The sequence below is a fragment of the Stegodyphus dumicola genome, chromosome 3, assembly GCF_044657685.1.
Source record: "Stegodyphus dumicola isolate Sdum_Otavi_A_Nest chromosome 3, ASM4465768v1".
NCBI lineage: Eukaryota > Metazoa > Arthropoda > Arachnida > Araneae > Eresidae > Stegodyphus > Stegodyphus dumicola.
The window spans coordinates 265927162-265949702 of NC_140770.1; the positions used below are offsets into that span (position 1 = coordinate 265927162).

A 22541-nucleotide genomic window follows, 5' to 3' on the forward strand; every position below is an offset into this window, starting at 1 on the left:
AGGCCTGAAGTTAAAATTGGTGGAAATAAGAGAATAATAGAGGTTGACGAAAGTCTTTTTACGAGAAAAAATGGAACTTTGGACGATTTTACCCCCACAGTAGGTTTTTGGAGGCATATGCAGAGAAAGAAAAGAGTATTTTATTGTAACCGTTTCGGATCGCTCAGCTAAAATTTTACTTGGTGCTGTCCCAAAAAAAAAAAAAAAAAAAAAAAATGTCGCAGACGGTAATACAATTTTTCCTGATTGTTAGAAAGCGTACAAAACAGAGGATTTGAAAGAAGAAGCCGGATATAAAAAAAAAAAAAAAAGGAAGAAGAAGCAGGTCTACAGATACAATTTCATAGGCCCGAACACTGGATGTCACACACAAACAGTTGAAAGAACGTGGGTCTTGATGTCCCATATTCCCCACAGTGCAAAGTGGCTTAATAAATGCCAACGTGGTGTCTCACGCCACCATCTTGAATCATACTTATTAGAGCTTATGTGAGATTACATAAAAAAATGAAATGTTTTCCAAAATGTTGCAAGACATGTCTAAATTCATGGCCCCTGTTCAAATTTAATTTATAATGTATTTAAAATTTATTAACACTGTTATAATAAAAATATCTTATGTTTTTTTCGTGGCGCCCGTATAACGGAAAAGTACCGAAAAAGATATGTTTTATAAAATTGTGCAAATTTCTTTCCTCTTTTTTCTTTCATAACGATAAAATTTGATTTCTGGATATGCATTTAGGTCTGTTAATATATTTTAAAATTAAGTTAAAATATAGTCATTGAAATCATTAGCCTTATAAATTTATTACAGTCATAATAAAAGTATAATGAAATATAATATATGTATAATGAAAGGAAGTTTGAAAACTACAAACAAAATACATTTAGTCCTGCTAAAATTCCAATCGCTTATTTTTGTTGCAAATATCAGATATTATCCCTGGCTGCTCAGAAACAATCTCTGAAGTACAAATGACTATCCTTCGTTAATGTATTTGCTCTTAAGTAATATGAGCATTGACTTGAAGGTCATATGACAATTTGGTGCTTACATATTATCCCGTCGACTTGTAGGCGGAAATTTCGGTAACGGTCGCCAGTCGTTATGGAGACGGTCCTTTATAATTGGCGCTAAATCGCGCTACTTGGCCGTCAATCGTGCCGATCATTTTACTGAAGATTTATTTAAATCCATCTGTGCATATAATGGAATGGATGATCTATAAATGATTAATTATATAATGATTATTAATGATGATGGTTAATAATCTTTACCACAGTGACACAAATTTTAGCATACAGTTACTGTTTAATGCAATAAGCAGGAGCCACGATGTTGACATGGCTGCTGTAAATGGAATAAAATTTAAGGATAGATGTTTATTTTCAACTTTTTTATAGGTCTGAAATTGATAATTTATATATATTAATTAAATTTCAGTTCAATTAAAATTGATCTGCTATTCAAATTTTATAAGCTTTCCCCAATTTCTCATAATGCTTATCTGTTTATCTACTAAAGTAGCAATCTTTTTTGGTTCTGTTTATATAGCATACAAGATCATATCCATATGCTAATGCCTGACGGTAACACTGGATATCGGAACTGTTATATTCTCTTCTCGGTAATAAGAAGTACTACTTTAAAGCAGCATACTTTGCCAGTACCTAAAAGTAAGTCTGTTAATAATTAAAAATATCAGTGGTAAATATTATGTCTTGATGCAAATTGAAATCGAAAAATGACCGCATAAACGGCTGGTTTTCAGCACCGGAGCTATTAGTTGTTTGCGTGTTACACATGTGCTACTGTTAAATGGTTCCATGTATACGTAGAAATCGTACCGAAGCATTTATATATACAAATTGCCTATCACTAGTTAAAATTATGATAAAATAATTCTGCTCATGCTGCATTATAAACATTATTTAAAAATTGAAAATTACTTCTTTTGCATTCTTGAAGATACAATTATTTAATAATGTGTGTGGGGACTTTCTGTAGCGAAAATGCATATTTCGCAAGGTCTTTCTATATTAATGTTCAACGTATCAATTAAGTCACTGGTGATCAAACACTATTCTTCTGAGCTCGTAGAAACTCCAAAAAGGAATATGGTGAGCTACTACTTACCGACCTTGGACATTCCAAACACGTTCACCGGAATGAGACCACCAGACCACCAATGTCAATGAATATCCTCCATTTGAAGGTTTTCATCCACCTCAAGAACTCGGAAAGGTCTATTTCTGTCATACACGACTAAAAAAAATCTGACTGAGCATTCATTCATTATCACTATTGCCGGAATATTGCTGTTGAAACTCAACGTGTCCGGCTCATGACACTTAAGCAAAAAACGTCTATGGTCTTTGATTGCGTCTATGTTCTTATTTGAGGAGGCAGAACCTCACCTATGCACATCTTCGTGGTTACAGAATCTCTATCACGTGTACGAAACGACCGTTTAACGATTCCTTCCCGAACAAGTAACCGTCTAACGCGGAAACAATGTCTTGCACGAGTATGCGACGGAAGGTTGTATGTCAGATTCATTTCAGATGAAATTATGTTCGAAATCACTATTTAAACTTAATACAAACATCCGGGAAAAGTGATTTAGCCCAGTCATATTGGCTTCACTGTTAATGAAACGATATCATCTTACATTCTTTGTTGGGAAAGACGCAGAAAGCAGAACGCAAACCAAATTTCTCGCAAAAAGCCTTGCTTGTGAAATTTTCGGCAAGCCTTAAATCGGTTTATTTTAATACCAGACGCTGCTGAGAAGTCCCAAGCTAATTGTCCAGAAGTTGCGTAGTGGTTTCTTCGTGCCAAAAGTAACAAATACGATTTTAATGGCCAACAACAATGTCTTGCATATTGAAGCTGAAATATTTAAAACCCATGATTCCTGATTAAATAAGACATTAATGTTAAACACTTTTATGCCTGAATAATAGGTTTAATAAACGGGGATATTATCAGGTTTTTAACGAAAGTTTCCAACCACCGCAAATATCGTCTATGCAAACATTTTGCATTTGCGTCTTTAATAATATTTTGTCAAACGATTTTGACATTTGTAAGAAAGAGACTTGCTTTAGAACACTGTGTTGTGAAATTTGTAAAAAAGTATCGTTAAGTGCAAAAGTGCAAGGTGTCTGAATGCCCATGCCCATTAGTCGCGCTATGAATCGCATAAACTTGACGTATAAGTTCAATAGCTGGGTGCCGCATGAGTTGACTCAAGCAGATAAGAACACACGCGTTCGGGCCTACACTAATCTGCTCGAATATCAACCCAGCAACAAAATTATGGACCGGATTCTGACTTGTGATGAAAAGTGGATTTACTTCAACAACACAGGCCGAAAAGGGGATTGGTCTGCGCCCGGTAAGCCCGTCAGCAGCGTTGCAAATATCAATTAGACTAATAAAAAAAAGGACCATGCTCTGTGCCGTTGATTATCCACAAAGAGTATCTGTAAAAAGGTAAAACTCTCAACAGTAAGGTGTACGGCGAGATGCTAGGACAAGTTGACGCTGCTATCAAGGAAAAACCGTCAAACTGAATTCCGGTGCAAAAAGGTAATGCTCCATCAAGATAATGCAAGACCACGTATGTCTGTCTGCATTCACCGGCTGGACTCTGTACAGCAGGGGTGGCAAGAGGCAAGGGGGCAAGAGAGAGGCAATCTAGAGGGATGGCAAGGGGGGACATCTGTCCCCGGATGCAGCATCCAGGGGGCGCCAAAATAATGTTACGAAACTTTAGAATTAGATGATTTCCGTTTTTGCCAAGCAGTAGGGGACGCGAAATCTTTCATTTGTTCCCCTGGCGCTGAATACCTTAGCTACCTACGAGTTTGCTGTAGAGACTCGAATGGGATCTTTTCGATTTTGCCATACCCACCAAATAGCCCCGGGCATTGCTCCGTCGGATTTCTACCTTTTTTCACACCTGAAGTTATATCTTGCTGGTGCTATCTTCCGTTCTGCACAGGACTTCTGAAATGAGGCTTATCTGTTTTTGGACTCGCGGCCACCAAGTTTCTGGGCCGAAAGCTTTGAAAAATTATTACAACGTTGGCAGAAAATCACAAATTTGAGTGGTAATTAGTACCCGCACTAAGGGTACTGCTTTCGTGTTTTTTTTTTTTTTTTTTTTTTTTTTTTCTAACTTTATTGAGAAAGTTTTTTTGGCGGAAAACTTTCGTTACAACCAAACATATATATTCAGAACTTTCGGAATGTAAAGCATTGATCATTGGTGTTAGAAACTGTCATTTTGACTCTTGTGTAACACAATTTTTACGGTTTTTCAGTAAAGCTTTTTGTCGTTCTCCAGTATAGAAATTTCTACCCAAGAGATCCATATTGGTCTTTGACGTTGTCATATGACAGATGAAATAACCAGAATGGTGCTTGCGGGCTAATACAGCTTTTATTGTGTACAGAAAATACGTATATACGATGAATTTACATTAAAGAAAAATTAATAGCATCCTTTCTGTCGCAACGGAACGAGGAGGGTTCAGAGTCCGTTCTTTCCCTTCGAATTCCAATCTCTGTCCCCCTCTGACTCAAATCCACAACAGAAAATCTCCGTGGAAAAAGGAATCGACACAAAATTGTCATCAAATAAGCAAATTCACAACAACCCGGCTGGTGAGAAAACTCCATATTTGGGGGTCACTACAGAGAAGTTCTGCTTCTTGTCAACCATTTTCCTGAGAAAGAGGTTCGTTACAGTGTTCACAAACTCTGAAGGATTAACAATTATTTTTATTTTCAGATCGGAAACTGTAACCACAATTGTTACTTGGTGTTCTTCACTGTTTATGCTAAGCAGTACAAAGATAATCTGTAACAATGATATAAAATGCACCGCAGCATTTATTTTCACGCAGAATATAGTACAATTTCCAGCTTGATATATCACATGTTGTTCGATTCGATTAACTAAACATGTGACTTAAATTCTTCAAGGAAATCAATCTCTCTCTATTGTGTTAGTTGATAACATCAAATAGGAGAGCTATTGGCTGATGAGCCTTTTTAATATTTGCAAGCATTAGCTCAATTTTTACGCAGTGCCATAGCTAGAGACCGGGGAAAAGAGTTTTCCTCCCCCTAGCAGCTCTGTATTGGAGGCGCCATTTTTATTATGAAATATTTTTTCAGGTTATGTTTATCATTGCTGCAGTGAAGAATAATGAGATTCTGCTTGCCACATGGGATTAAACTGAGAAGAAAAAAAAAATAATCAAAGTACTTATGTGGTTAAATCTTTTTAATGAAATACGAATATTAATTGAATTATAACCATTATGAGATTAATAAAAAGGGTTGGGTTTCGTTGTTAAGAGAAAAATATTCGAGTTCTACGACTTGCCAGCAGCTGAGTAGTAAAGTCGTTGAACACTAGTAGTTCGACCTGGCTTCCGGCCCTGGAGAACAGACTGGCTGCATGGGAGTTTGCGTGGTTTTTCCCGAGTGTAATGTGAAATAACAACCAGATTCTCTTAGAAATATCTCTATGAAAGCATCCCTTTCCTTCACAAGTCTTCGTAGGCTTTGCCGCAATCAACCAAGGAAAAACAACCAGAGTTTTATCTCGCTTATGGCTAGGGAGCCGTTAAAGGCTGCTCTGGAGTTGTGGAATTATTAACAATTTAAAAGTTGTTTAAGTTCCACTAAACCTAACGACGCCGCCATTTGTTTACATTTGAAACCTAGTAGCATAGCGAATTAAGTCAGTTTCTGCACCAACTTCAGGGTCTTTTTGCCAAGTGGTGTCAGAAGTTTTGTGCACCGAAAAATCTGTCTTTCTGCTTACTTTAACTAAGTTTAATTTTAGCTGTAAAAATTGTTTTTATAACGGTTTTAACGGGTTTCTTGGTGTTTTAGGTTTTATTGTATTTTACTGTTTTTTAATGAAGGTGAATTTTTATGTATATTTCCTTTTCGCGAAGTAAAAACTGAATTGATTGAATGAGAAATATATCTCTAGTGAAAATCGGAATATAGGTTTAAACGAAATGCAACAAAAATGTGTATAATTTAATTGGCCGTACAAGGAAGTTATGTCGTATCCACATGAGATTTTTTATATTCATTGTTTTGATTCTGAGCTGCACTTCCTTTACACACATAAATTTTAAAAGAGGATCCAGTATAAAGGCAAAATTTACTTTTTTATTTTACTTAATTTATTTTAAATTTATTCATTTATCTTATATAGAAAAAGATGCATTGTTTCACATGGTTTTCGAAATGGAACCTGGCGAATATTTCCGTCCAGATCGCCAAGTGGGAGCCATCATCGCCATTCATTCCCCAAACACCATCATCAATCCATTCTATGATGGTTTTGTCATTAAACCTGGAAATATTTATTCAGTGCATTTGAAAGTTGTAAGTTGAATTTTTTGCGTATTATATTTTATAAATCACATTTTTTCAATTTCCTTCTATTTCATGAAAGAATGCTGCTTCTATTAAAGTAAAAATATTTACTGTTAGTATTAAATTTAAAACACATATTTTACTGTTATTATTAAATTTAAAACATGAGCTAAATAAATGGCTTTTTAAAACAATGTTGTACTTCAAATCTTTCACAAGGGAAACATTTCTTAACGCCGTTTTTAATTTTAAAAAAAAAATCTGTTTAGTTTTTACTCTGTACCACCCAATAATACCTCGTGTATTAGGAAATGAAATTTTCTTGTTGTAATCTACTTTATATAAATATGTAATATTAGCAAATAATGTTTTATTAATAGTTCTCATGTACAAATAAAGGATGATCAGAAAATATGGCTGTAAATTGTATTTCCTTAAATAGTTATCTTAATAATGTATTTCCAATTATAAAAATTCTTAAAATAGGTTATTGAAAATTATGAAGATAATTAAAACATTGGGAAAATAAAAATATTGTAAATACAAAATTTTACTTTTTAAACTGTACCTCTGGGGAAAAGTGTCCATTATGTAAAACCTCCTCCTCCCGCCCCCGCACCGAACTCAGACAATCCTCATTTTCACAGCTTAGGTATGATTTCCATCTTTCAATCATCTTTGATTTTCCATCTTTGAAGGCATTGAAACATACTGCTTCACTGAATATTTAGTATATTACATAGCGGAATATAGTTTTATAAAAATTTCATGTTATTTGAGACACTTACGAGAACATTTTTCGGTACTTAGATATTAGCTCATCCATTTTGGTGTAGTTTGGCGAAGGACAGAAGAAGAATTTACAGAAGGAAAGAATGGCGATTTAATTCAGCAAAGTATTATTTATTACATGCGTCTTTAGTATTGTATATTATTCACATATACATTATAATTTATCTCGGAAATCAATCAATAAATCTACTTACAAGCGAGTTTTGGAGAATATGGGTACCTGGAAGCCCGCATTTTTAATTTCGAATTTTTTTACTATCTATTATATATTTTTTGTAAAACATTTAACTAATTTTTGATTAAAAAACTCAACGGTTTGAAAGCGAGCATGACAACACTGTACGGAAAGAAAAAACATTTTTATCTCCAACACACGAGACGACCTTTTAGTGTAATATAAAATCTGAAAGCTTTCAAATTTTTTTATTTCTTTTATTTTCGCAGAACGTTTACGGTTATCGCTGTAATATTAGTTTCAAACAAGAATAGAATCTATTCTAACCTCCTTGTTTCCTTGGTCTAGAATAGAATCTATTCTAACCTCCTTGGTTTCAAAGGACTTGTTCCGGTTAGAGAATTTGTCCCAAAATTATATGACCTAAAACAATTATATTAATTACTATTTCCTGCCATATTCCTGAAGAAATCTGCGACAATTTCTCGCACTGCAGGCAAATACCACAAACACATATTTCAAAATTAAGACAAACTATATCGAGATTTGTCTAAACAAATTGTTTTAATGTGGGATGCAACGAAACTAGACCTACGGAAAATTACTAAATATATAGCAGATAGAAATGCTAATAAGTTACTATTTCCACTCACTATATAATGCCCACTCACTCTCATTTCTGGAAAAAGATGGCCGAGTGATAGCTTCACAGAAGAAATTGCGAACACTATCAGTGAAACATTTGCTGCGGTTTTCCAGCAATAATAATCCGAGCCTTATAATAGCGTTTTTACGATGCGCCACTGAAAAGAGTTTTATTGCAGACACGTAGGTCTAGTACGGGTCTAGATGGTATTAGTAACCAAAGCCCCGTTCACATGCAGCGCTCCTTTGCACAGCTGCTGTTAGCAAGAGGAGGAAATCATGCCTTGAAATTATTAAGAACACTCTAATAAATACAATAAAAAAACTGGAGGGAGACATTGCAAATTACAGAGAAGAAAGACATTTTAATTGTAAAATTTTTCTTCAAAAATTTAAATTAAAAAAAATACTAGCAAAAACCTTTTTTCAGCTTAAAATTATTTTGTCTCACAAAACCATTTAATAATATTCATAAAAAGTAGATGAAAATGCTTAATTTTTTTTTAAAAAAAATCATTCGAAAGGTACGGAGTCCCTTGTCGCGTTGAAGCCGATATGCACTTGTCTTAACTTTAGTTTTAATTTGAACGATATTTCTGGAATACCTAGTATCAGTTAACCTTGTCTATATTTGTCTATAATTTCCGTATCTTGTACAGTTCTGACTAATTTTTGAGGGGATTCTATCACATCCCCAGACATCTATCAGCGCGATTGTTTCGCTGACAGTCCAGCGAGCAGTAACTAAAATTAAGTGAACCGCGCAGTATAGTACGGGAAATCTCCCCATTTGCCCTGCTCCCGAGAGGTAAGGAACATTCAACCAAGTTCTACCTCCAATTCGGCGAGGCAATTAATGCTTGTCCCATGTAAATGGGACACGTTGGAAGAACCGGTTTTCGCTACCGGTCGAATCTTCTCTGTGAACGGGGCTTAAATGCTGGAGCATCTGTCCTATAAGTCCACCAGCGACCGAGAGGTAAAGTCGCTGAACACTGGTAGTTCGGTCCGAGGTTCGAATCCCACGAACGGGCTGACTGCATGGGTGTTTTCGTGGTTTCCCCCACGTGTAACGTGTATACGAGCCAGTTTCCCTTAGAAAGTCCTCCACGAAGGCATCCGTCCCCTTAGGCAGATAGCCCTCGAGGCTTTGCTGTAATTAAATAACCTAACCTAACCTAACCATTAAGTCATTGACTGCCCTTCTCGCTCTTTATAACCGAGTGTGGAAGGAGTACATTTTCCCCATTGCATGGAAGAGAGCTGTTGTTATTCCTATACCTAGGAAAAGACCCGAAGGATCCCTCCAACTACGCTGGTTATCATAAATTAAGGAAAAATCACAAAAGTCACGATTACTGAAAAAGTTACATGTAGAATTTTATGAAACTTACCCACAATATATAACACATAGTAAGGTACCAAATAACATAAAATGAAATTACCAGACAGTTATGGTAGTATAGAAATTAGCACATGCATAAAATGAACAAATCGAAGATGTCAGTCTGCTATAGTAAAAGTACCTTCAATATGGAATATAATCGCCTCTAGAAGCAATACAGCACATTCAGCGATGTGTGATGCTTTCAATTATGCGGTCTATCAGTTGCATAAGAAGTGAGAGCCATTGCTCTTGCAAAGCAGTTGCAAGCGCGGCAAGGGCCTAAGGGGGCGGATTGAGAGCAGCTAGACGTCTCCCTAAAGTATCGCAAACGTGCTCGATAGGATTCAAGTCCGGGGGTCGAGCTGGCCACTCCATACGCATAATTGTTTCCTGTTGAAGATAATCCTATACGATGCGAGCCCTGTGTGGTCTTGCATTGTCGTCCTGTAATAGAAAAGCATCACCTATTGCCTCGGCATGTGGGCGCACATAAGCATCAAGGATGTCATCTCTATAAACATGAGCATTCACGGTTCCCCTTGGAAAAACATGGACGTCTGTGCTTCCACCCAAAGAAATGCTACCCCAAACACAGACACTGCCTCTTCCGTATGCGTCTCTTTCACGGATGTTTGACGGATGATAACGGGTTCCAGGTTCTCTCCATATCAAATTATCAGTGTCAATGTTCCTTCTAACCTTCTTCGGGAACATGCAAGGACCTGACTCGGAACAGAGAGCTTACTAAAGCTATGTTCAAAACTGTGGGAAGTAAACAGGATACACCAGAAGGGTATATAAAACCCTTTATTTTTCTTATTTACAATAACTTCCGTACTTCGGAATACACGGACCCGCTACTCGGGGTCTAACGTAAAAATATAAAAATAGAACTAAACTCTAATTTAACTCTAAAATAATAAACGTGGAAGATTGGCCTTATATTAACAGGAAGCATATGTAGTACAGAGAACTGTGAACACTACAATACGTTTACAATTTATCAAGAGGATTAAAACCTCTGGCCTGGAAGGCAAACAGCAACTGCGTAACTTCTATGGTAAGCGGCCTGCTTCGACTCACTGCTTCCTCTCTTTTGCTTGGCCAAAAAGCCACAACTTAAATACTTGGCGTTCGCCAGACAAACTTTACATAAATAACTTCACGCTTATAATTCTGGCCGGAAGTAGAAAATAAGAAGTGATAGTAAAGATTTAAAATAAAATAAACGTTAGTAAAACTTAAGATCCTTACATACTTCCGGTCAGAGTTAATTAGTTTGAAACTGAGGTCTAAAACGACCTTGTTGAAAACTTTTAGCTCTAGAATCTAACGCGAGGCCAATCTTTTACAAATATACTTCGCTAGAAACTAGAAATTTAAAAGAAAGAAATTTGTTTTTTTTTACAATAGCAGCTCCCAGGATACACAATTTTTTTTTTCATCTGTACTGCATCCAAACAGGTGCTTTTATTCAATTCTGGTTCCTTCCAGAGATCTGGAAGGAAAACTAGTTTAATGAAATGTTACAAAATGAAATGGCAAGTAACATGTATAATTATATTTCACTTAACATTCTTATTTCATTCATGACTATTTTAATTATCTCTCCCCGTGCTCTCTGACATGTGTTGTAAAAGAACACCAAACACGAATGTGTTTCTGTCTACGTGTTCCACACTTCCTCCTACAATCAAAACACTAACGTGTTAAAATTCAACATACCAAGACCTCTTAACACACCCTAATTTCAACTCTAAACCCTGAGGTACTATTCTGAAAGTGGCTAACTCTGAAGTGTAGCGTCAGAGAGCCTAACTACATCATTCAACCTTTAACACATATTCACCATGATTTAGTCTTTTTACAGTCACACGAATAACAAATTTTTAACATTACTTTCACTTTTACCATATCACTGTATTTCTTAACATTTAAAATAACAGTTCACATGTATATAAGAACATATCAACATGCCGTTAATTTTACACATTTGAGAACATACATTAGTAGTACATTGTTAACTTCTATTCTTTTCAAAGCAAGTGCCAATTTTTTCTACATTGAAATAATACATTTCAAAAAGTCTTTCAGACTAAAACTTCTTTCTTGCTAGAATGATTTAAATAAAATTTATACAATAACTTTTTACAATATTTAAGTCTTTACACAACGCTATTATACATCAACTTTAGTTTTACGCGCGAGTAATTGAAAAACATAATACCAAAATCGGTAACAACTCATTTCTCGCCCTTTTGGCGATAAAGGTAGACTTCGCATGAGGTAAAACTTCTTGAAATCTGCCACTTGCAGTAAGAATGAAAGATTAACTTAAGTTTGCAAAGTAACATAAAATTTTACTTATCTTTGTGATATTCGGACATCCTTTTCTGGGCCCAGTCCTTAAAGGTATTGCAGATAGTTGTTTGATTTATCCTCCTTCTTGTACGGGCTCGCCCTTCAGTGCCTTTCTCTCGATGCTTTCTTTTTTCTCCAGTTCGGTCACCCTTGAATAACTTCTTTTTTGCTTCTGCCTGTGGTCTTGGTCGTTTGATGGCAGCTGGTCTTGGCGGAACCGGGAAACTTCTTTCGTGTTCCTGCCTGGACCTCGTTGCTGGCCGTTCAAATTTTCCTTGTAACTTTTCCTCCGCCGCTGATGGCCCTTCCGCAGTTCGGCGACATTTGCTGTGGAGAGTTCTGTCGGATGAGTAGATCCTTCGTTTTAGAGCCCGGTTATAGTTGCCGTCATTTCTCCTGGTTCTCTTCACATACGTCGTCTTTCTCCCTTCTTCATTCTGCGGGTGTTCGTGAACTCTCTTTTCTGGACGGTGGAACGGCTTCTTTTTCTTGCTACCTTCAATTTTTCCTCGGGGAAATTTTCTTTTCACTTGCTCCTGCCTCTTACTGGCTTGCCCTTGTACTTGTCGTTTTTCCACCTCTGGAGCTTGTGCCTGCGGTGTCTGCCGTGCCGGATCCTGCAAAAGATCTGAAAATATTTGCATTTTATTACGATCAAAATAGGGTTTTATTTGATCAATGTTTGCGGAGCAGGTTTCACCATTTCTGGCTTTTAACACTACTACAGCGTGAGTTATTTTTTCTATAACATATGGTCCTTCAAATCGTGGAAAAAATTTGGCAGTCTTATCTTCTGGTGCAGAAGAAAGTGAATGCTTAATTTTTAAAACTTCATCCCCTACTTTATAAGTTACTCCCCGTCGTTTCAAGTCATAATAGAGCTTCTGTTTTCTCTGTGCTACTTCCGTATTCTTTTTTGCTTCTTTTATTAGTTTTTCTATATCACCCATTTTAAATTCTGGGGCTCTTTGTTGCACATAAAATAATTTATCTAACGGCGTTATAATCTTTCTGCCTAGAAATAACTCAGCAGGAATTTTGCCCGTTGTATCATGTTTTGCGGTCCTAAGGGCGAAAGCAAATTCATTGACATAGTTATCCCAGCTTTTATGAAAATTTTTAACATAACTACGGATAATTTTCACTATATTTCTGTTGACCCGTTCCGCTATATTTGATTGCGGCCGATACGGGACCATTTTTAAATGACGTATGCCCAGTTTTTGGCACATGTCTTCAAATATATTACTTACAAATTGAGGACCATTATCCGATATAACTTTTAGGGGCGCCCCGTATTTTAAAATATATTTATTTAAACTAGAATCAGTAACTAATTTCGCGGAGGCTCGTTTTAAGGGAACAATTTCGGTCCACTTACTAAAATGATCAACCATAACAAGGAGATAGCGACTTTTATTTAACTGACTTTTTGGGAAAGGGCCCAATAAATCGATGCCAATTATTTCATTTGGAAATTCGGATTTAATACTATTTAGAAACCCGGCCGGGCGGAAATTAATATAATTAACTGCTTGACATGTTGGGCAGGACTGGACATACGCCCTTGTTAACTTTTGCAGTTCAGGAAAGTAGACTGCCTCGCGTACGCGTTGGATAGTTTTTCGAATACCAGCATGAGAAGCTAAAGGGCTGTCATGGAGCTCCTGCAGGATATTTAATCTAAGACTAGCTGGGATAACAGGTCGAAATTCGTTGTTGGAATTCGTAGATTTTGTATAGAATAATAGACCATCTATTAGTTCGTAATGGGCCGCCCTATTTCTTATCGCCACGATATCTTGGTGGCTGAAATTTTCAGGATCCTTTAAATACTCATAAATACTTTCAAACTCAGGATCCTTACCCAGTTCGGTTATTACAGTTTCTCGGGAATTTATTGTACATGCTGTGAGCATTGCCACCTTTACGGTATTACCTTGTTCATCTATTTTAATTCTTGATAGGGCATCTGCTACGATATTTTCCTTTCCGGGGGTATGCTTGATTACCAGATTATATTCTTGCAGCTTGAGTGCCCATCTTATTAACCTTGGGGATAAATTTTTCCCTGAGTACAATCTGGTTACCGCCGCATGATCAGAGTACACTGTTATAGGCGCCTTTCCAAAATAGACTCGGAACTTTTGCACTGCTAACAGAACTGCAAGTGCCTCTCTCTCGGTCGCGGAATAGTTTCTTTGTGTTTGATTTAAAGTTCGGCTAAAAAATGCCACGGGCTGCTGATTTTGCGAAAGTACCGCTCCTACCGCATAATCCGAAGCATCCGCTGAAATTTCTAAATTCTCATCCTTTTCAGGAAATTTTAACACAGGGGCTTGCGTTAATGCTTGTTTTAATTTTTCGAAAGCACTATTGGCTTCGGCCGTCCACGAGTATCTTGCCTTTTTCCTTTTTAATTTTAACAATGGCTCAGCGATAGCCGCAAAATCTTTTATAAAAGACCTATAATATGAACAAAGTCCTAGAAAAGAAGAGAGCTTCTTTGCCGTGTTTGGAGTCGGATACTTTTGTACAGCGATTATTTTTGATTCGTCTGTCTCGATTCCTTTTTGAGATATTTTGTAACCTAAATATTTTAATTCAGGGGCTGCAAATTTGCACTTTTCGACATTAACTTTTAGACCGGCCTCATTTAATGAAGAAAACACCTGTCTTAAATCCTGTAAATGTTGGTCGAGATTATCACTAGTAATAATGATATCGTCTAAATAGATAAATGTGGACTTTCCAAGAACAGGTCTTAACTCAATGTCCATGCATCGCTGAAATGTTGCCGGGGCCCCTGAAAGGCCAAGCGGCATACGCAAAAGTGCCAGACTTGGTTATAAAAGCAGTCTTAGGCACGTCCTCAGGCCTAACCCCTATTTGAAAATAACCAGTCGTTAAATCTAAAGTCGTCATAAATTTGGTTGATTTTATGTTCCTTAGGATTTCTTCAATGATCGGTAACGGATATACCGGATATTTAGTTATGGAGTTTAATTTACGGTAATCAATAGCGAATCTCCATCTTTTTGGATGCGTCAAAGGATAGTCATTATTTTTCTTACATAAAACCACCGGGCTAGCATAACTACTTGAGATGGGCGTTATGATCTTTTTACGTAGCATATCGGTAATATGCCATTCTATAATTTTTTCCTTATTCTTATCATACCGGTATGGTTTTTGACGAACTGGCATGGAATCTCCGGTGTCAATACTATGGTTAGTAACCGGAGTAAATCCTGGAATATCACTAAATAACGAAGCAAATTCACTTACCACTTGTCGGATTTTTCCTTGCTCGTCATTAGGCAGGTGGTCAAGATTTAATATTGGCGGTTCAGCCTTTTCTGCACGAACTGGGTTCATTGTCAGCTTAAGGGACGCTTCATTAAAATCCAGTGTTGCTTGTGCGTCTGAAAGGAAGTCTATTCCTAAGATTATATGTGCTTGCAGATTCTTTACTACACTCACGTTTGTGAAAATTGCAACACCATGAAGGACTTACGCGAGTGAGCTGAAATTTTCAGGAAATGCAAAGTAGCGTATGATATGCAAATGATTAGAATTGCAAATCCGTAGCGCATGCATATGCTGAGCAGCGCCCTCTGAACGGCTGATGGATCCGAATAAATAGACGGCTGTAGCGAGGCGTGTATGGTTATCGGTGGTTATCTGCTAGTGGTAAACGTTAACTCAATCTGTACTTATGCCTCGTCGACGAAAGAGAGCGAGATTTGAACAACTTACAGAGTTTGAACGAGGGAGAATCATCGGCCTTCGTGAAGCTGGATTGTCGTATCGTGCAGTAGCCTCTCGTGTGCAGCGTAACAGCAGCACAGTGATGCGCGTTTGGAAGCAGTGGACGGACGAGTGTCGGACAACTCGGAAATCCGGGAGTGGACCCCGAAATGTGACGTCAGCTCGCGATGATAGACACCTGGTCCGCATGGCGCGGACGGACCGTACAGCTTCCTCTAGACAATTGGCAGCACTGTGGTCAATAGCTACAGGTGTTTCATTGTGTGCTTCATCAATTCGTAGACGTCTGCTGCAGTGTGGACTGCGCGCACGGACTACTTTATACAGGATCCCCCTAACGCACGACCATCGCCGCCTGCGGCTACAATGGGCCAATCAGCATAGAGACTGGCGTGCTGATTAGCAGCATGTCATGTTTTCTGACGAATCCCGCTTTAATTTGTGGTACCATGATGGCCGCATTCGTGTCAGACGCTATGCCGGTGAACGCCACCTTCCGGAGTGCATTATCGAACGCCACAGTGGACGAACACCCGAAGTTATGGTCTGGGGCGCCATAGCATATCATAGACGATCTCAATTGCTACGAATTGTGGGCAATCTGAACAGCAACCGGTATATCCGTGAAGTTCTACAGCCCAAAGCTGTTCCCTTCCTTCAAAGCTTGCCAGGCGCTGTATTTCAACAGGACAATGCCCGCCCTCATACTGCTCGGATTGTTAAATCCTTCTTTGCAGCGCAGCAGGTACAGCTTCTTCCTTGGCCTGCGTGTTCCCCGGATATGTCGCCAATTGAACATGTGTGGGATGTCATTGGTCAGCGTCTTGCTCGTGATCCTCGTCCTGTTGCGTCTGCAGACGAACTTTGGGTACGCGTACAAACGATATGGAATGCTCTTCCTCAGTCAGACATTCAAACTTTGTTTGACTCCACGCCACGTCGTGTAGCAGCACTTATTGCGGCGCGTGGTGGCCACACAAAATACTGATTCTGATCTCTTGTTCTTGTTTGTTTGCTTTGAACATTTAATCATTTATTTGTACCACTACCACTCAACTGTGTATTAAATTGCATTCAATTATGACGATTCCTTCTTGGTGTTGCAATTTTCACAAACGTGAGTGTATAAAAAACATCACCTTTACTTGTTCGTCCTTGATACGGATGTATAGCGGTACTTTACCTATACACTTACATAGTTCTCCTTGCGCCGCTAACACTGTCGTATTATCCGAATTATATATGCGGTATTTCCGAAAATACTTCCTAAAAAAATCTTCTGCCACACAGGAACACTGCGCGCCTGTATCCAGGAGTGCGGTGGCTGGGATATTATTCACCAACACTTCAATCTTCGGAAGAGTCAAATTTTTCACCATTACTGTATTTAACTTGTAGGAAGAGGGGTTTTTGTGGCCTTCGGATTTCCGCACCCTCTCGTCAGCAGAAATCCGTTTTAGTTTAAATTATTTTTCTTTTCCGTATTTTCCTTCTTTTTCCCCTGGCCTTGAGACTTTTTTCCTGGATTGGTATTGAACTGTCGACGTTCGCCGGCTGTTTTTGAATGCTCGGGTTTCCTTGCCCACTGATTCGCTTTGCCTCCGTAGCCGTGTGCTTGAGTTTGCTGTGGTCTTGGCGTACCAAATTGGTTTCGCTGTTGATATTGGCGTCTTCTTTCGACGTCCGCCGTTCTTCTACTTTCAAACTGGATTGCTAGCTCAAATAACTTTTCCAGTGTAGTCGGATTTCTTAATTCAATAAAGTCTTGCACTTGGGGCAGTAACCTCGGCAAAATCACTTGAATTATTTCAGGATCCGGACGGTTTCCATACAAGAGCTTGAAGACGTGAATTTTTCTTAAAATAAAGCTTGAGAGATTTTCGATTCTTTGCTGATATATACTGAAAAGTTCCGTTTCTAATTTCGCACGATCCCTTACAACAGGGAAGGCTTTTAGTAGGGCAGTCTTGAAATTCTCGTAAGTATAGGTGGGACTTCCTGCTTGACCCAAGAGACTTCTGCCGATACATTTGAACCAGTTAAGCGCTTGGCCCCTCAAAGCACTGGTAGCTAAGGTAACTTTTTGAAACTCGTGCACGGGGTAGAGCATGAAGTGGTCATCCAATTTTTCCAAAAAACTGGTTACCTGTGAGTTTCCATTAAATGTTGCTTCTGGTTTCATCGAAGCGCGCATGGTCTGGACGATGTAACCAAATCCTTTCAGGGCGGCAGCTGGCATTTCTGGATGCTGAGCCGTTTCTGCAGGCAGCACAGGTTCTTCTTGAAACTCGGCCATGGTTATTCTTCTTCGTTGGGCGCCACTATCAGGGTCAATGTTCCTTCTAACCTTCTTCGGGAACATGCAAGGACCTGACTCGGAACAGAGAGCTTACTAAAGCTATGTTCAAAACTGTGGGAAGTAAACAGGATACACCAGAAGGGTATATAAAACCCTTTATTTTTCTTATTTACAATAACTTCCGTACTTCGGAATACACGGACCCGCTACTCGGGGTCTAACGTAAAAATATAAAAATAGAACTAAACTCTAATTTAACTCTAAAATAATAAACGTGGAAGATTGGCCTTATATTAACAGGAAGCGTATGTAGTACAGAGAACTGTGAACACTACAATACGTTTACAATTTATCAAGAGGATTAAAACCTCTAGCCTGGAAGGCAAACAGCAACTGCGTAACTTCTAAGGTAAGCGGCCTGCTTCGACTCACTGCTTCCTCTCTTTTGCTTGGCCAAAAAGCCACAACTTAAATACTTGGCGTTCGCCAGACAAACTTTGCATAAATACCTTCACGCTTATAATTCTGGCCGGAAGTAGAAAATAAGAAGTGATAGTAAAGATTTAAAATAAAATAAACGTTAGTAAAACTTAAGATCCTTACAAAATAACGCGTACTATCGCGCTCTAGACTAAACCTAGACTCAACCGTAAAGAGAATAGCCCTCCATTGCTCAGGCGTCCAGTGGACATGTTGTCGTGCCCACTGCAAACGGTCCCTGCGTTGGGCAAATGGCGTGACTTGAGCGGCACGCAAATGGTTGTTGGCCTCGCATAGAGACCACCTTCGTGAAGGCTTCTACGCACAGCTGACGTTGACACCAACTGGCGCATATGGCCTCTAGAGCTTTGCGCCATATATCTACTACCACCACGTTGACACCAACCTTCCGGTGGCCGCAGCAAGGGAGGATCTAAGAAGAGTCAGAGTAGCGGTTCTATTCCTGAGTGCACATAATGTCAAATATCGGTCATCGGCGCTCGTCGTAGCAGTTGGCCGTCTTTGGCTGAACCTCCTATGTGCCGAATCTGTGATTTGAAATTGCCTCCAAAGTCTATGAACCACAGAAGGACTCCCATTTAGCCATCTGGCCACTTCTGTTTGATTTTGTCCAGCCTCTAGTCTCCCAATGGCTTTCTATCGTAGTTCTGTAGGCAAATGATGCCTGGAGATCATAGTTACGAATCGGCTATCTCAGATTTCTGATGTCACTATCACAGTGAAATATGTGGGCTTGCTCTCAAACATGGACTTTTATGCTCCTCGCAGATGACGTATTCCGAGTGCAGCGCCACTAATTTGCATATTGGAATTTTACTCAGCTACTCTTACTTGGCAACATATTCAAATTTTACACGGTTTGGCTTATTTTTGAGGGAGTTATCTCTATTTTTGTCATTTTTCCTTAATTTATGATAACCAGTGTATAGGCCCATTGCACTTACGAGTTGCATGCGTAAGGTGTTTGAAAAGATGGTAAACAGCCGCCTAGTCTATTTCTTGGAAAAGAATCATATCGTATCTCCTTATCAAAGCGGTTTTCGAAAAGGAAGAATGACCATGGGTAACATGCTCCGTTTGGAAACATCCATTCGTAAAGCCTTTGTGAGAAGAAGCCATGTTGTCTCTGTCTTTTTTGACATTGAGAAAGCTTATGATAAGGCATGGAAATATGGTATACTGCGTGATCTTCACGACTTGTGGCTTGCGGGGCAACCTGCCTATTTTCATTAAAAAAATTTTAAGGGCAAGGAATTTTCAAGTCAAGATTGGTGCTGTCTTATCAGACGCCTTTTACAAGATGGGGGTCGGACAGTTTTGTATCTCCCATTCTACTGAACCGATTGTCGAAATTTAACTTGCTTTTTCAATGTCTCGAAAGCGCGACTTAGGATATATATTACATTTATATATCCTAAGTCTGTTCACATTAAAAATCAACTCTGTCTTAAAGCAACTTCCTTCCACTGTTTTAGGATCGTTATACGTTGATGATCTGCAGATTAGCTGTCATGGGGCAGATATGAGACACGTAGAAAAACAACTTCAGATAACTCTGAACCGGATTCAGGACTGGTCAGACAAACAAGGATTCTTGTTTTCGAAGCAAAAGACTGTTTGTGTGCACTTCTGCAGGAAGCGAGATCTCCCTCCTGAGCCTGAGTTACATCTTCATGGATCAGTGATTCCAGTACAACCTGAAGTAAAGTATTTGAGAGTAATTGTTTGATCGAAAACTTACCTTCCTCCCTTATGCGTTATATCTGCGGAAGAAGTGTACCAAAATATTGAATCTTCTAAAAGTCTTGGCGAATACCTCCTGGGGCGCAGAGTGTTGCTCTTTACTTCAGGTTTACAGAGCACTGCTCCGCTCTAGACTAGCTTATGGTTCAGTTATTTATGGATTTGCAGGGCCATCAGTTTTGCTGAAACTAGACCCAGTTCATCATCAGACACTGCAAATATGTTCAGGGGCATTCAAGACATCTCCAGTCCACAGCCTGTATATTAATTGTTATGAACCAGCCCTCCATTTGTGGCGTGAGCAATTATCTCTTCTACAGTATTTTAATATATTGTCTCAACCTGATCATCCTAGTAAGCTATGTTTGCTTGATGACATGTGTAACCTTCTATTTCAAATACGACCATCTTGTGTTCCTTCCTTTTTCTTAACAGCTCGCTTATTGATTGAGGAGTATTCCATATCTAATATATCCACTCAAGAAGTACATCATCTTGTAATCCCACCTTGGGAAGATGCAGGAGTCAAGCTTCTTGGTGTTTTCCAGCGCCATAATAAGCAGAACACTTTCTAAATCGTATATAATCAACTCTTCTTTGAACACAGATATGAATATAGCGGTCATGTGGCTGTATATACAGATGGGTCAAAAACAGATTACCATGTTGAAGCAGGATTCGTGATGGATAACCACATGGAAGGCAGACGCTTGCACTACGCTTGCTTAGTCTTGACATCTGAGCTGACCGCCATATATTATGCACTTATTTACATATTAAAGCTACATCAGAAAACGTTCATAATTTATAAAGACTTGTAGAGTGCATTGAAAGCTTTAGAAACTTTTTCCAACACTCGCAATCCTGCAGTAGTTGAAGTTCTAAAATTAAATTTAAGCTTACAGTTGCGTGAATATCCAGTTCTGTACTGCTGGGTTCCTGGTCATGTTGGGATCAAAGGAAATGAGCTCGCAGACATCACAGCTAAGTGTGCTGTTGATCTGTGCAGCCGGCATGTTCCTCTGATGGATATTAAAAATGTATCAAGTGGCAGCAGCTATGGGATGCTCAAGTTAACAATAAGCTTAAAACCGTGAAGCCTCTAGTTGAATACTGGGACTCTATAGGAAAGCGAAGGGAGGATATAATTCTATCGTGTCTTCGTATTGGTCATTCTCGGGTAACACATAGTTACCTTTTGAAGGCTGAGAGTAAACCTGTTTGTTCCCACTGTGAGAATATTCTTACAGTAAGTCATATTTTAATTGAATGTCTGTATTTTAATTCACTTAGAATGAAGTCTTTTAACAACTCCGACTTGCCTCTTGACCGTATAATCGGGAAAGCAGCCAGTGCTAATTTATTTCAGTTCCTCAAAGAAGGTGGTTTTTGTTATTTAATTTGATTTTCTTTTGATGTGTATTTGGACTTTAGTGCTGTAAATTTTATTGTATATTATATTTTATGATTTCATACATGCATCTCATCTTATACCATTACCCAATTCATGAGTTCCTTCATCTTAACTTTGACCATTTTTATTACATTTTTTTTTTTATTTCATAAGTCTGTTCTTGTTTTAAACTTGTGATTGCGTAGAATTTGTGTGTGGATGTGACTGTAACTTGTTTTTAACTATCATGTGTCTGGTGCTAATAACTTGTCCAAGTTATGCGCCAAAATAGTTACCAATACCAATACCTTAGTAGTATCTAGCAAGGTTTATGTTATCAAAGAGAGTACGATCCTACTATATGAATGCATGATTTTGATTTTTTCTCATAAATTTGCTTCCAGTTTTAGTTTGTATTGCTGCTATTAATTTACTCACGTTAATAAAAAGATCTTATAATTTTTATTTACAATCGCAGGTTGAAGAAAAACTTCTACCATTCCCATATGAAACTCAATGTAAAGATTATCAGTCTGAATGGAAAAAGAGGAATGGAAAAGGACCACTTAGTCAGGAAGTAAGTAAACGCCCAATACAATTCTTTGCAGTTATTTTATTTAAAAAATATCTTCAATATTGCCTTATCACCTTCTTTCAAGTATGTACACCTTGCAAAAAAAAGGGGGGGCGGACAGTTCTGTATCTCCCATTCTACTGCACCGATTGTCGAAATTTAACTTGCTTTTTCAATGTCTCGAAAACGCGACTTATTACATTTATATATAGCATTATTCTAACATAGGTATTTTGACACAAAATCGGACTTTTCCTGAAATAACATACCAATTTTTTTTTCCATATTTTGATTCTACGACTCAAATTATGCCAAAGTGCTAAGTTTTGTAAAAAAACCGCGCGAGTTAAAATTCAAAATTTTAGCTCCTTCATCTTAATTGAATTTGGTACATATTTATTAGTATCTCATTTTTATTAAACTTATTAGATTCTTCCTTTGAGATTTCGAGGTTCATTCCAAATAAAATTCTACCCTGTGAC

General features: G+C 38.2%; 1 protein-coding gene across 4 annotated transcripts in view; it reads left to right on the forward strand.

Annotated features, from left to right (window-relative positions):
* The window catches only part of LOC118190969 (FMRFamide-activated amiloride-sensitive sodium channel-like), a 63291-nt gene that overhangs the window by 20382 nt on the left and 20368 nt on the right, over positions 1 to 22541 (forward strand). For all 4 annotated transcript variants that reach the window (XR_015040452.1, XM_085814101.1, XM_085814102.1 and 1 more), the window contains exons 5-7: positions 1559 to 1680; positions 6255 to 6427; positions 21964 to 22062. Coding sequence is in view for 3 of the 4 variants with exons in the window: in XM_085814101.1 (XP_085670227.1) it covers positions 1559 to 1680; positions 6255 to 6427; positions 21964 to 22062 (394 nt within the window). In the remaining variant the exon portion in view is untranslated. The remainder of the gene's footprint in view (positions 1 to 1558; positions 1681 to 6254; positions 6428 to 21963; positions 22063 to 22541) is intronic.